The sequence below is a fragment of the Pongo abelii genome, chromosome 2 (assembly GCF_028885655.2).
Source record: "Pongo abelii isolate AG06213 chromosome 2, NHGRI_mPonAbe1-v2.0_pri, whole genome shotgun sequence".
Lineage (NCBI taxonomy): Eukaryota > Metazoa > Chordata > Mammalia > Primates > Hominidae > Pongo > Pongo abelii.
The window spans coordinates 67,387,478-67,400,244 of NC_085928.1; the positions used below are offsets into that span (position 1 = coordinate 67,387,478).

A 12,767-nucleotide genomic window follows, 5' to 3' on the forward strand; every position below is an offset into this window, starting at 1 on the left:
AAAGTACAATTAAAAAAAAAAAAAAAAAAAAGAAACTACACTAAATCAAGCATATAAGGAAAGCCCCTTAAGGGTAGCTAACCAATAAGTTAAATAGTTTCACAAGTATTTTTCATGAATGTGATTAATTACACCAGTACTTTGATGGGTTGTGTATATTACCTACTATTATTTATAAGACATGAAGGATAAAAGTATAAAAGACTTGGACCGTGGCCTGAGGGACTTAATAGTCCAACAGGGAAAACACAGTAACACAATATAAGTGTGAAGGAAGAGGCTCGATGCCAGGGGGCTGTTTCCAAGAACAGTTGGACTTGCTCTCTCAGGCCCAGCATGGCGGCCCTTGCTCCCACCTCAGCCTTCTCTTCCTCCTCATCTTCTTTGACGTCTATGTTGCAGCCACCCTGGTTTTCTTTCGGTTCCACAAAAGTACCATGCTCATCCTACCTCAGGCATTTGCACAGACAGCTCTGCTACCCTCAATCTAGCTAACTCCCACTCATCCTTCAGGGGTTTGTTTCCTCAAGTCTTCCCAGTCCACCCCTCATCTAGGTCAGGCCTACCTGTTATATATTCTCATGGCAACTGAGCTCCTGCTTCCTGCATGTATTACAATGATAAGTATTTGTGAAATTATTTGTTAATGACCATCCCCCACTAGACTTTAAGCTCCACATGTCTGTCTAGTTCCCCTGTCCCTGGAACACGGGAGGTCTTAAATACACTACCTGACACACAAGTAAGTAATAGAGCAACTAAACAAATAAACAGTGGGAAGGGGGAATTGTATTGGGTCACTGACAATGACTAGGATTTGGGTAAACAAAAATTTCAGGCATCTAATAAGTGACAGAGCTCAGGTTCAAAGCCAGGTCTGTCTGGGTCCTAAAGGGAGTTCATAATACTCTCCAATGATAGATTGGATTATTCCCTTTTTTTGCGGGGGGGGTGGCTAGGGTCTCACTAGGTTGCCCAGGCTGGTCTCGAACTTCTGGCCTTAAACGATCTCCTCCCACTTCAGCCTCCCAAAGCACTGGGTTTCCAAGCTTCAGCCACTGTGCGCAGCCTAGACTGTATTATTCTTCCCAACTAGGCACCTCCTCCCTCTAGTAATATTATATATCCTCACTCTTTGCAACATGACCTTTGCAAGACCTCCTACCAGGAAGAGTACATTGACTAACGTCATTGACTTTGGGCTTGGTCCTGTGACTTGCTTTGGTAACAGAAATGGAAGACATCACACTGTACCATTGTTGAGCTAAGACTTTAAGGCATAATAATCACCAACCCTTTTAAGCTTAAACCTTCTACCATAGGAAGAGTAGGACCCAAATGACTGTTCCTCCTTTAGCCTAGATTTTGAAAATAACACATACAATGGACTGGAACCTGACTCGAATTTATGTGGCTTATTGAGTAAGTTCAGCCTGGTGACACAGCTGAACCACAGCCAACCTGCACACCCATGAACATTAAATAAATGTTTGCAACTGTAAGCCACTGAGATTTTGGGATTGCGTGACATGCAATATTGTCACAGCAGAAATCTAACTAATATGCCTCCTCAATGACAGGGTTGCAACTTATTCTTATTTTTTTCAGCATTTAGCACATAGCTGGCTACATAGTGGGTGGTCAATTAATACTGTTAAACCCAATAAATGATGTTCCTCAGGGACTCTAGTGAAATGGACGAAAACATTAACAATGCTTCTAAAGCAAAGATTTTTAAAATGGATGAATCTAATACAAAGTGACTAAAGAGAGAAACTTTGAGAAAGTGGGTTTGTTTGTTTGTTTGTGTGTTTGTTTGTTTTGTTAGAACTGAGACCCTCTTCTGGCCCTTTAAGTATAAGCAAATGCTTTGGAGACACCTAATCTAACTCCTGTCAGATAAAATGATTAAGTTTTCAAGAGGCAGGATATCATTTGCTGGTTGACCTTAAAAAAAGAAAACTGTCAAGATTTTAAATGAAAGGAGCTGAATGACTTTTCTCTTGTTATCTGGTATTTCTAATGATATAACTCAAAAACCAGAAGCAGCTAGAGCAAAAAGCTAAACTTTCAGCCCAATCTTTCTTCTGCATGAAGACTTGCATTCAATTTAATTTCATAAACCTGTACTAAGTAACTACCAAGTATCCTGTTGATGGAGGAAAAATAACACCTTAGATCTGAGCCACTGTAAATCTCTTTGGAACCAGGCAGGATATAAAAATATATATACTCCTAAATTCCTCACTTAAACTCATAATGCTTTGCAACTTACAAAATATTTATTCATACATTCCTCATTTCGTTTTCACAAGAATATGTGAGACAGATTATTTATTATTATTATTATTTAGACAGGGTTTTGCTTTGTCACTGAGGCTTGAGTGCAATGGCATTATCACAGCTCAAAATCTGCAGCCTTGACTTCCCAGGCTCAAGCAATCCTTTTGTTTCAGCCACTAGTGTAGCTGGGACTACAGATGCACACCACCACCACACCTGGCTAATTTTATTTTAAAGAGATAGAGTCTCACTATGTTGCCCAGGCTGGTCTCAAACCCCTGGGCTCCTCCCAAAGTGCTAGTGAGAGGTGAAACCAGCTGGACTTCCTGGGTCGAGTGGGGACTTGAGAACTTTTCTGTCTAGCTAGAAGATTGTAAATGCACCAATCAGCACTCTGTAAAAATGCACCAATCAGCGCTCTGTGTCTAGCTAGAGGACTGTAAACGCACCAATCAGCACTCTGTAAAAACCCATCAATCAGCGCTCTGTGTCTAGCTAGAGGATTGTAAACACATCAATCAGCACTCTGTAAAAACTCACCAGTCAGTGCTGTGTCTAGCTGGGGGATTGTAAACGCACCAATCAGCACTCTGTAAAAACATACCAATCAGTGCTCTATGTCTAGCCAAAGGATTGTAAATGCACCAATCAGCACTCTGTAAAAAGGCACCAGTCAGCGCTCTGTGTCTAGCTAAAGATCTGTAAACGCACCAATCAGCACTCTGTAAAACGGACCAATCAGCACCCCGTAAAATGGACCAATCAGTAGGACGTGGGCGGGGACAAATCAGGGAATAAAAACTGGCCACCCCAGCCAGCAGTGGCAACCCACTTGGGTCCCCCCAGCCAGCAGTGGCAACCCGCTTGGGTCCCCTTCCACACTGTGGAAGCTTTGTACTTTCACTCTTCACAATAAATCTTGCTGCTGCTCACTCTTTGGGTCTGCACCACCTTTAAGAGCTGTAACACGCGAACGTCCGTGGCTTCATTCTTGAAGTCAGCGAGACTACGAACCCACCCAACTTCAGACACATCTGAAGGAACAAACTCCAGACACATCATCTTTAAGAGCTGTAACACTCACTGCGAAGGTCTGCAGCTCCATTCTTGAAGTCAGCAAGACCAAGGACCCACCAGAAGGAACCCCACGAACCCACCGGAAGGAAGAAACTCCAGACACATCTGAAGGAACAACCTCCGGACACACCATCTTTAAGAGCTGTAACACTCACCATGAAGGTCCGCGGCTTCATTCTTGAAGTCAGCAAGACCAAGGACGCACTGAAAGAACCAACTCCGGACACACTGGGATTGCAGGTATGAGCCACCATGCCTGGCCTGGTTATGTTTTTTTATCCCTCTCTGAGATGAGGAAACAGAGGCTCAGCCACATAGCGAGTGGCTAGTAGAAAGTGACAGATATCTGACTCTCTTTCTTCAATGCCACAGGGCCTCATTTCCCAAGACTTAAACATTTATAGATATAACAGAAAACCTCTGCAAAAGTATCAACATACCACACCGGGGAATATTTTCTGGAGCCGGTCCGCTGCAGCCAGAGCCTTGGGCTTACCACCCCCTAGGCAATCTTCAAACTCATAGAGAGGCTGCCTCACAGGATTGGAGTAGGAGATCTTGGCATTGTCCACAAATGTGATGTGTCTCACGCCCCAACCCTGTGTGGAAACAGGAGATCATGGTGTGTTTCTGATGAACATTTCACAGGGTGCTGTCTCTTGAAATCTCAAAAAAAATATTGGTTTGGAGAAGCTTGGGAACCTCAAAATACAAGAAACTTCAGAAACTGAATTGTGCAAATTCAGGTTATGATAAACAGAATGTTGACTTTCCTTAAAAAACGACATAATTATATACTCAGCGCCTGGTTTCCTGTAATGAGACTAAAAAATGTCAAGTGGGACAGACTAATAATTCATTATTTTTGACAGTGTCACCAAAGATTTGGAGGTGAATCCCATAAGAATTGTCTATGTTGTTGTTTTAAAAAGATTAGCAATAGCCGCTAAATGTCCTTGATTTCCCTTAACGAATAATTAAGTACAAATAACAACTACTCTTGAAGCTCATTTAAAGCCTGAATGAACTCCTCCAAAAAATGACTCACAAATTATTTCCCACTGTATGATATTTTAGAACATTTTGTACCATTTCTTCAAGAGGCAAAGCCTTATTAATAATCTGGAATTTAGGGAACAAGTCTATTCTTAGAAATAGTTTTCATGGTTTTATAGGCTTCAATTATGTCTCCTATAACAGTTTTATAAAACCATATGATTTTAAAGGTAGATGAGATCTCTAAAATCCTTAGTCCAATTACTTTGTTTTACAGATATGGAAACTGTTGCCCAGGAAAGATAAGTGATTTGCCTAAGGGATACATCTGGTTAATTGTGGGAATGAATGAGCTCTTCAGAGGTGCAACCAAATGAAGTTGCCTACTTCTTGGGGTAGGGTACAGTGGGTATATTTTAGTAGATCATAAATAAACATAGTGACCTAAGAGATGTCCTGCCATGACTGGCTACAAGGTTAAGATTCTGCTCTCTCTTATTTCAATATCTTTCCATTAGAAACTGAGAGACTCAATTAGATTGAAGGTTTCAGAGATCCAGCCAACGAGGACCCAAGATTCGTTTTCCGTGCTGAGAACGACAGGCCAGAATCTGCCTTTCATAGGCATAGGTTAGACTGGCTGTTTTGAAGCCCAGTGGTAACCTTTTGGTCTACCCAAACAGTTTTGTAAATTATTTTCATCATCTAAGCAACCTACCATGGAGGGAGAATAAAGTCACTTGTGCTTGCTTTGGGAATGTTTATTTCTGAAGTAGTTTTGCATTCCTTAAAGCAACTGATGAGTGGATAGCAAGGAAGGCAGTCTGGGAACATGCTGGGTAGTGGGAAGAAAGCCAGATACATTACAAACATGCCATAGGTTAGTCACATGCAGGTGTATTTTCACACACTTAACTTTTGGTTTCCTGGAATGCTACACAGTTTAAATGGCTAATCTGCAAAGATTAAAGAAAATCACAATACTCAATGCTGGTGAGGATGTGGTAGGGAGAAAATCATCCTACTGATTGAGAATGTTAAAGTGGTCTAATCTTTCTGGAAAGCAATTTGGCAGTATGTTTCTAGAATCTTAAGAATACCCATATCCTATGACCTATTTCCAGCAATTTATCCTAAGAAATAATCTCACATACTGACCAAGATGCAGTCACAAAGATGTTCTTTGCAGCACGATTTACAATTTTAAAAAACTGGAAACAATGTTAATGCTGAACATTAGGAGAAGGGTTCAGTAAGTTATGTTTCATCATATCAGAAGGCATATTCTACAGTCATAAAGCTTTAGCAGACATTGCAGTGAACTCATGCAGTCCCGACTACTCGGGAGGCCAAGGTGGGAAGATCACAAGGTCCAGTCCAGCCTGGGCAACAAAGCCAGATCCTGTCTCAAAAAATAAAAAGGCCTCATAGACAGGCATCATTTTTAATGACATGTTAATTGGTAACAGCAAAGGACATTATTATATATCTAATAAAATGTTAAAATACATATTAAACACTGAAATGTGACAAGTGAAAAAGTGGTAGGAAAATGAGTGTCTTCTTTCCTGCTTTATGACTTTTATATTTTCTATAATGGTTTTATGTTGACTTTGAAATTTTGAAAAATGTTAGGAAAATCTAAGCATCTAAAAATTCAAGAACCTAGAAAAAGACAGTAAAATAAATTCCACAGAAGGAGGAAAAAATTAATAAAGATAAAAGTAGATATTTACGGATCTGAAAGCAAAATGAGATAGAAAACAAAAATTATAGAATAAATAAAGTAATGCTCAAAAAAAACTGATAAATAGACAAGCCTCTCTAGCAAGGCTGAATATGAGAAAAAAAGAGAAAACACAAATATACAACATTAGGAATATGAAAAGATTTTTTAAAAGATAAAAGGAAGATTTAAAAAATAAGAGAATACCATATGTATGTCAATTAATTTTTAAAGCTAGAAAAGCAGTACAAAATCTAAAAAGGTGAGTCAACACAGAAACATCTGTAAAAGTTTACAAAGATTCCCACCACCCCTACTGCCCCAACCAACAAAATTCTTTTTTTTTTTTTTTTTTTTTGAGACAGAGTCCTGCTCTGTCACCCAGCTGAAGTGCAGTGGCGCTATCTCCGCTCACTGCAAGCTCCACCTCCTGGGCTCATGCCATTCTCCTGCCTCAGCCTCCCGAGTAGCTAGGACCACAGGTGCCTGCCACCACACCCGGCTAATTTTTTTTGTATTTTTAGTAGAGACGGGGTTTCAACCATGTTCTCCAGGATGGTCTCGATCTCCTGACCTCGTGATCCACCCGCCTCGGCCTCCCAAAGTGCTGGGATTACAGGCGTGAGCCACCGTGCCCGGTCCAACAAAATTCTTAAATGCATCAGGCCCAGACGGATTTATAACTGAATTTTACCTAACCATCAAGGAACAGATAATTCATTATTTAAACTGTTCTGGAGCTTAGAAAAAGGCAGAACGTTTTAAGTTTATTTTATAAAGCTAGCATAATGTAGCTATAAAATATACAAAGATAGAACAAGGAATAACATGACTATAAACCAATTTGACTTATGAAGTGAGATGTAAAATTTATTAATTGATCGGTTGATTGAGACAGTGTCTTGCTTTATCACCCAGGCTGGAGAGCAGTGGCACGATCTTGGCTCACTACAGCCTCAACCTCCTGGTCTGAGGCAATCCTCCCATCTCAGCTCCCAAGCAGCTGCAACTACAGGCACACGCCACTACAGCCTGGCTAATGTTTATATTTTTTTTTGTAGAGATGGGGTTTCACCATGTTGTCCAGGCTGGTCTCGAACTCCTGAGCTCAAACGATCCACCCACCTTGGCCTCCCCAACTGCTGGGATTGCAGGTGTGAGCCACCATGCCCGGCCGAGATGTAACATTTAAAAACAAAACATTACTAATTGAATTCAAGAGTATATGAGAAGAATAAGATACCACGTACAAATAGGGTTTATTCTAGGAATGCTCAACATTAGAATACTTTGTCTTGATAAACGTAGTTGATAAAGCTCAACATTTCTGATATAAACGTGCAGAAACAGAAATCAGCTCTTTAAATTACAAAGAACACTTACCAGAAACCAACATCAAAATTAAAGGTAAAAACAAGAGGCACTCTCATTAAAGTCAGCAATAAAACAAAGATATCAACTCTCACTGCCATTCTTCTACATTACTGTGGAGTTCTAGCCAATCTTATAAGACAAGGAAAAGAAAGATATAAGTGTTGGTGAGGAATACTATTAAGCTACAAAAGAATCAAAAAACTCTTAGAACTAAGAGAGTTTAGAAAGATGGCCAAAGATAAATATGCAAAATTCACTATTTTTCCTATATCCCAGTAACAGTCAACTGGAAAGTTTAATGGGAGAAAGTATCTCTAAAGGAAAAAACATCATTAAATATGTAGAAATACCATATTTAAACTCAATTAGATACATGCAAGGCCTATATAAAGAAAATGCTACTGAAAGACAAAGATGATCTAATTAAGAGATACACCATGCTCCCAGAACTAAGGATGAATGTCATAAAAATACATCAATCCCTTCTAATTTATCCATAAATTCATTGTAATTTCAACTAAAACAGTGAGTATGAATATAGGAATAAAAAAATAGATCAATGAGTCAAAATAGAGAATCCATAAAGAGACTCAGGTATAGAAGGGGGTTTAGCATTTGATAAAGACAGAAAAATGATGATTTAGATTACTGAATAAATGCCATTAAAACAACTAACAATCCATTTTGTGCAAAAGTAGCTAGATCTTTACCCCTTATCATGTAACCAAAAAATTTCCACATTCATAAAGCTCTAACGTAAAAACAAGAGTTCCATAAGCCACAAAGGAAAAGACTGACACATATAATAACATAAAGCTGAAAAAAACTTTTATATGGCTAAAGACACCTTAGATAAACTGAGAAAAATACTTGCATCATATTACAAAAAAAAGGTTAATTGCCCCAATAAAAAGAACTCTAAATCAATAAAAGACACAACCCAAAGAACATGAATAAAAGAAATAAAACTCCCAAAAGAAATAAAATTAAACTCACCCTTGCTAATTAAAGAAACACAAATTCAAACAATAAATGTTACTTAACTGACTGAGATTTCAAAAGTTGATATATCCAATTTTGGCAAGAGCGTGGAAAAAAAGTTCTGTGTCTCATATGTGTAACATTTTTGAAAGGCAATTTCATTTGAAAAAAATTTTTGGCCAGGCACGGTGGCTCACACCTGTAAACCCAGCACTTTAGGAGGCCAAGGCAGGCGGATCACTTGAGGGCAAGAATTCGAGACCAGCCTGGACAACATGGTGAAACCCCATCTCTACTAAAAATACAAAAATTAGCCAAGTGTAATGGTGCACACCTGTAGTCCCAGCTACTCGGGAAGTTGAGGCAGGAGAATCGCTGAACTCAGGAGGTGGAGGTTGCAGTGAGCTGAGATCATGCCACTGCACTACAGCCTGGGTGACAGAGTGAGACTTTGTCTCAAAAAAAAAAAAATTAATGACAAACAAATATATAAAATACTGACATTCAAATTCTATACTATCTCTAACATAGCAATTCTATGTCTAGGGCTTTTTTCCTAAAAAAAAAATCCTATGGATATATAAACATACAAGTATAAGAATGTTCTCTAATAGAGAACAGTATCTAATAGAAAAAAATAGAAAGTAATCTGAAACTGATTAAATAAAGAACATAGTCATACAACAAAATACCACATATACATACTATGGAAACACAGAAAGGTAGCCACAGTCATTTTTCTATGTAGTTAAAAATAAAAACCTGTTATAGATAGTATGCTATGATCTAATCTTTATAAATACAAATAAATATCAGCAAAGATACTGATTTCTCTGTATTTAGATATGTCTACAATAACATCTGGGAAAAAGGGTGCATACTAATCTACAAAGTCTGCTTAATAGGAAATGGGACTTGCGATGGGTGTGGAGGACTTTCTGTTTCTATCTGATGATGAAAGCTTGTATTTCTTTTACACTTAAAAAGATAAGAAAAGGAAAAAGGAAGGGAGGGAGAGATGGAGGGGATGGGGAGCTGGGAGATGGAAGGCAATCATGAAGAGTAAAACAAGAAGAGAAGCTACAACTTCAAAGGTGCCATTTGCACCCCCCACCTCCGACTTACCATCAACGTCCTAGCTACATTGCAACCCAAGGTGCCAGCTCCAAGCAGCAGACACTTGACAGACACAACCTTCTCCAAGTCTAAAGTAGGAACCAATCTCCAACACATCAGTTTGAGATTTAGATCCACTGATGACTCAGCTAACCTAGAAAAGGAGAGATTTACTTATTCAGTCACTCCTTTGTGCAATAATCTTGTTCTGAAAGATTTCAAGTGGCTATGCGAGAAAATAAGAAATAATAAGGAAATTGGGATCAAAGGAAAAAGAAAATGAAACTGGAGGGTAAGCAGGGAGGAGAAAGCTTCCCACCCAGCAGCATGCTGTTGGAGTCCTCTGCAATGAGGGGGCCACAAATTTGATACTGAGTTCCAGCAGCCAAGGTGAAAAGGGAAGAGCATGACCAGTTATAGGAATCATGGTGTCCATGAATAAAAACACACCATCTGATTAAGAGGAAAGTTTCTCCTAGTACTGAAAACAGAAATTTCTCCCATATCTCCTTAATAAAGAGTGCGCTCAGGCCAGGCACAGTGGCTCATGCCTGTAATCCCAGCGCTTTGGGAGGCCAAAGCGGGCGGATCACCTGAGGTCAGAAGTTTGAGACCAGCCTAGCCAACATGGTAAAACCCTGTCTCTACTAAAATTACAAAAATTAGCTGGGTGTGGTGGCAGGCGCCTGTAATCCCAGCTACTTAGGAGGCTGAGGCAGGAGATTTGCTTGAACCCGGGAGGCAGAGGTTGCAGTGAGCCGAGATCATGCCACTGCACTCCAGCTTGGGCAACAGGAGCGAGACTCTGTCTCAAAAAAAAAAAAAAAAAGAGTGCACTCAGATTTGTCCTTAAACACAATACTGGTTTCCATGAAATAATTCTTCTAATATCCTTCAAGGTGGGCCAATAAGGGCTGGGCATGGTGGCTCATGCCTGTAATCCCAGAACTTTGAGAGGCCGAGGCAGGTGGATCACGAGGTCAGGAGTTCGAGACCAGCCTGGGCAACACAGTGAAACCCTGTCTCTACTAAAATACAAAAAATTAGCAGGGCATGGTGGCATGTGCCTGTAATCCCAGCTACTCAGGAGGCTGAGGCAGGAGAATCGCTTGAACCCAGGAGGCAGAGGTTGCAGTGAGCAGAGATCGCGCTATTGTATTCCAGCCTGCACGGAGCAAGACTCCGTCTGGGGCGGGGCGGGGGGCGGGGGGGAGTGGGCCAATAGGACCAAGCTAGAGGACAACGCATAAAGGACTGAAAGACAGTACAGGTATGCTGGTGGTCTGAGAGCATGAGCTTGAAACAAGAACAAAATTTAGAATGTCTAGAACAGATGAACAGTGTGCCCTTCAGGATATGCATTGTTAATATTAATTCTCCCAATCAAACTTCAATTAAAGAGCAGAATAACACATGGCAGCATGACTGGCACCCCCTGGGCTGAATTACACAATGTTGTGTTGGCCTGACAGAACTTGGTGTGTGTCTTGGTTACAAAAAGCCCGACTGGAGAAAACAGCTTCCCAAATATACCTTTTAGGGTCCATACATTCACTGAGGTTCACCATCCTTGGTCCCATGCCTCCTTTCTGGTTCTTTTCCCATCCAACTGCTTTAGGACAATCTTAAGGCAAATAAAACACAAAGTTTAATGAAGGAGGGAAGAATAAAAACAAGCAGATCAAGCAGCAACCTTACATAAAAAAGATCGACATTCATAATGGCCCATGCATTGACAAGCTTTTGGTTTGCTTCTTTCTAAAAGAGACTTGAGGGCCTGAATTTCTATGGACTTGCCACGGTTGCCTCTCCATCTTTCTCAACTACTGGGAGTCTTTAGGGACCATCAAACCCAAGCAATTTTCCTGTACAGAAGCTTCTGAAATAGCCCTCAACTCTGGCCCAAGGTGCCTCAACTTTTACTGTTATTGGAAGTTGCTGAAAAAAAAGAAGAAAAAAAAGACAATCTTATCTGGGGTAGGTATAACCTCACTGAGGCTTCTCTATCTAAGCAACCCAAGCCAATGTAACTGTAGCACCCCTTCACTGAGGTTCCTATTGGGATTTGAACCTTTAAATTAAGTATGTCCCTTCTGTTGCCTATCCTTACCATGTCCCTCTGCTCAGCCTTTCTGTCACTGCACCTGTGAATGGATCACAGTCCAAGGTGACTGTCATTTGATTAAGCTGCCCTTTCCTTTAAGCTCATCTTTATCCATTCAGAACTTTCCCTTCCCTGACTTCTCCCTTCCCCGCTGCCCTCTTTTAATCCCTGCTATGGGAGCCTCTGTAACTCCAATTAACTCCAATTCTAGCAGTTCCCAAAGTGTGTCCTATTCAATAATCTCAGAGGATAAGGATCCTGTAGCTAAACAGACTTGGGAAATGCTTCTATACTTGTATATATCTTCTATATCCAGCCCCCACTACCACTCAAACCTGGTCATTCACATTGCACATGAGGGAGATAAAAGCTCTGAGAAACCTGCAGTATAGAACCCACGTGATTTGATTTGGCTTTGTGTTTCCCAAACTTACATGGCTCTCCATATCTCCCTTCATTTCCCTGTATACCAATTACAATCTCAAGGAACACATTCAGGGAAACATTGCTCTATTCTACTGCTGCAAAATTCTCTTAAACATCTCAATTGCTTTGCAGAACATGCCTGCTACCTTCTCATGTTAATGAAAGCTTTGCTTGCCTTGGTGGAACCACAGCCTTGTAAATCTTGCTAGTGGATCCCACTCTCTTGCGCTCCCTACATCTCAGGACCTCTGCTACTGTCCCTTTCTCATTTAATTCCCACTGCTCACAATAAAGCCTGAACTCCTAAGCAAGAAATTCACCCCACCACAGCCTGCACTTCCAGCATCACCTCCACTGTCTGCCTTAAGCAACAGACTCTGCGGGAACAGAAACTCCTTGAAGTTAAGATGTATAGGACTGAGGGAATTTAAATTTTGTTTTTAATTATACGCTGGTTTTTTTTTTCCTTTTTTTTTTTTTTTTTTTTTTTTTGAGACAGAGTCTCGCTCTGTCGCCCAGGCTAGAGTGCAGTGGTGCGATTTTGGCTCACTGCAAGCTCCGCTTCCTGAGTTCATGCCATTCTCCTGCCTCGGCCTCCCGAGTAGCTGGGAGTACAGGCGCCCGCCAACATGCCCGGCTAATTTTTTGTACTTTTAGTAGAGATGGTGCTTTACCGTGTTAGCC

General features: G+C 40.5%; 1 protein-coding gene across 17 annotated transcripts in view; it reads right to left on the minus strand.

Moving 5' to 3' along the window:
* Positions 1–12,767, minus strand: part of ATG7 (autophagy related 7) — a 274,642-nt gene that overhangs the window by 194,947 nt on the left and 66,928 nt on the right. For 14 of the 17 annotated variants that reach the window (XM_024245298.3, XM_063721876.1, XM_054551709.2 and 11 more), the window contains 3 exons: positions 11,087–11,177; positions 9,563–9,707; positions 3,801–3,959 (listed from right to left, as the gene is read on the minus strand). In XM_024245298.3, coding sequence (XP_024101066.1) covers positions 3,801–3,959; positions 9,563–9,707; positions 11,087–11,177 — 395 coding nt within the window. The remainder of the gene's footprint in view (positions 1–3,800; positions 3,960–9,562; positions 9,708–11,086; positions 11,178–12,767) is intronic. The other 3 variants (XM_054551711.2, XM_063721882.1, XM_063721884.1) reach the window with 1 other exon arrangement.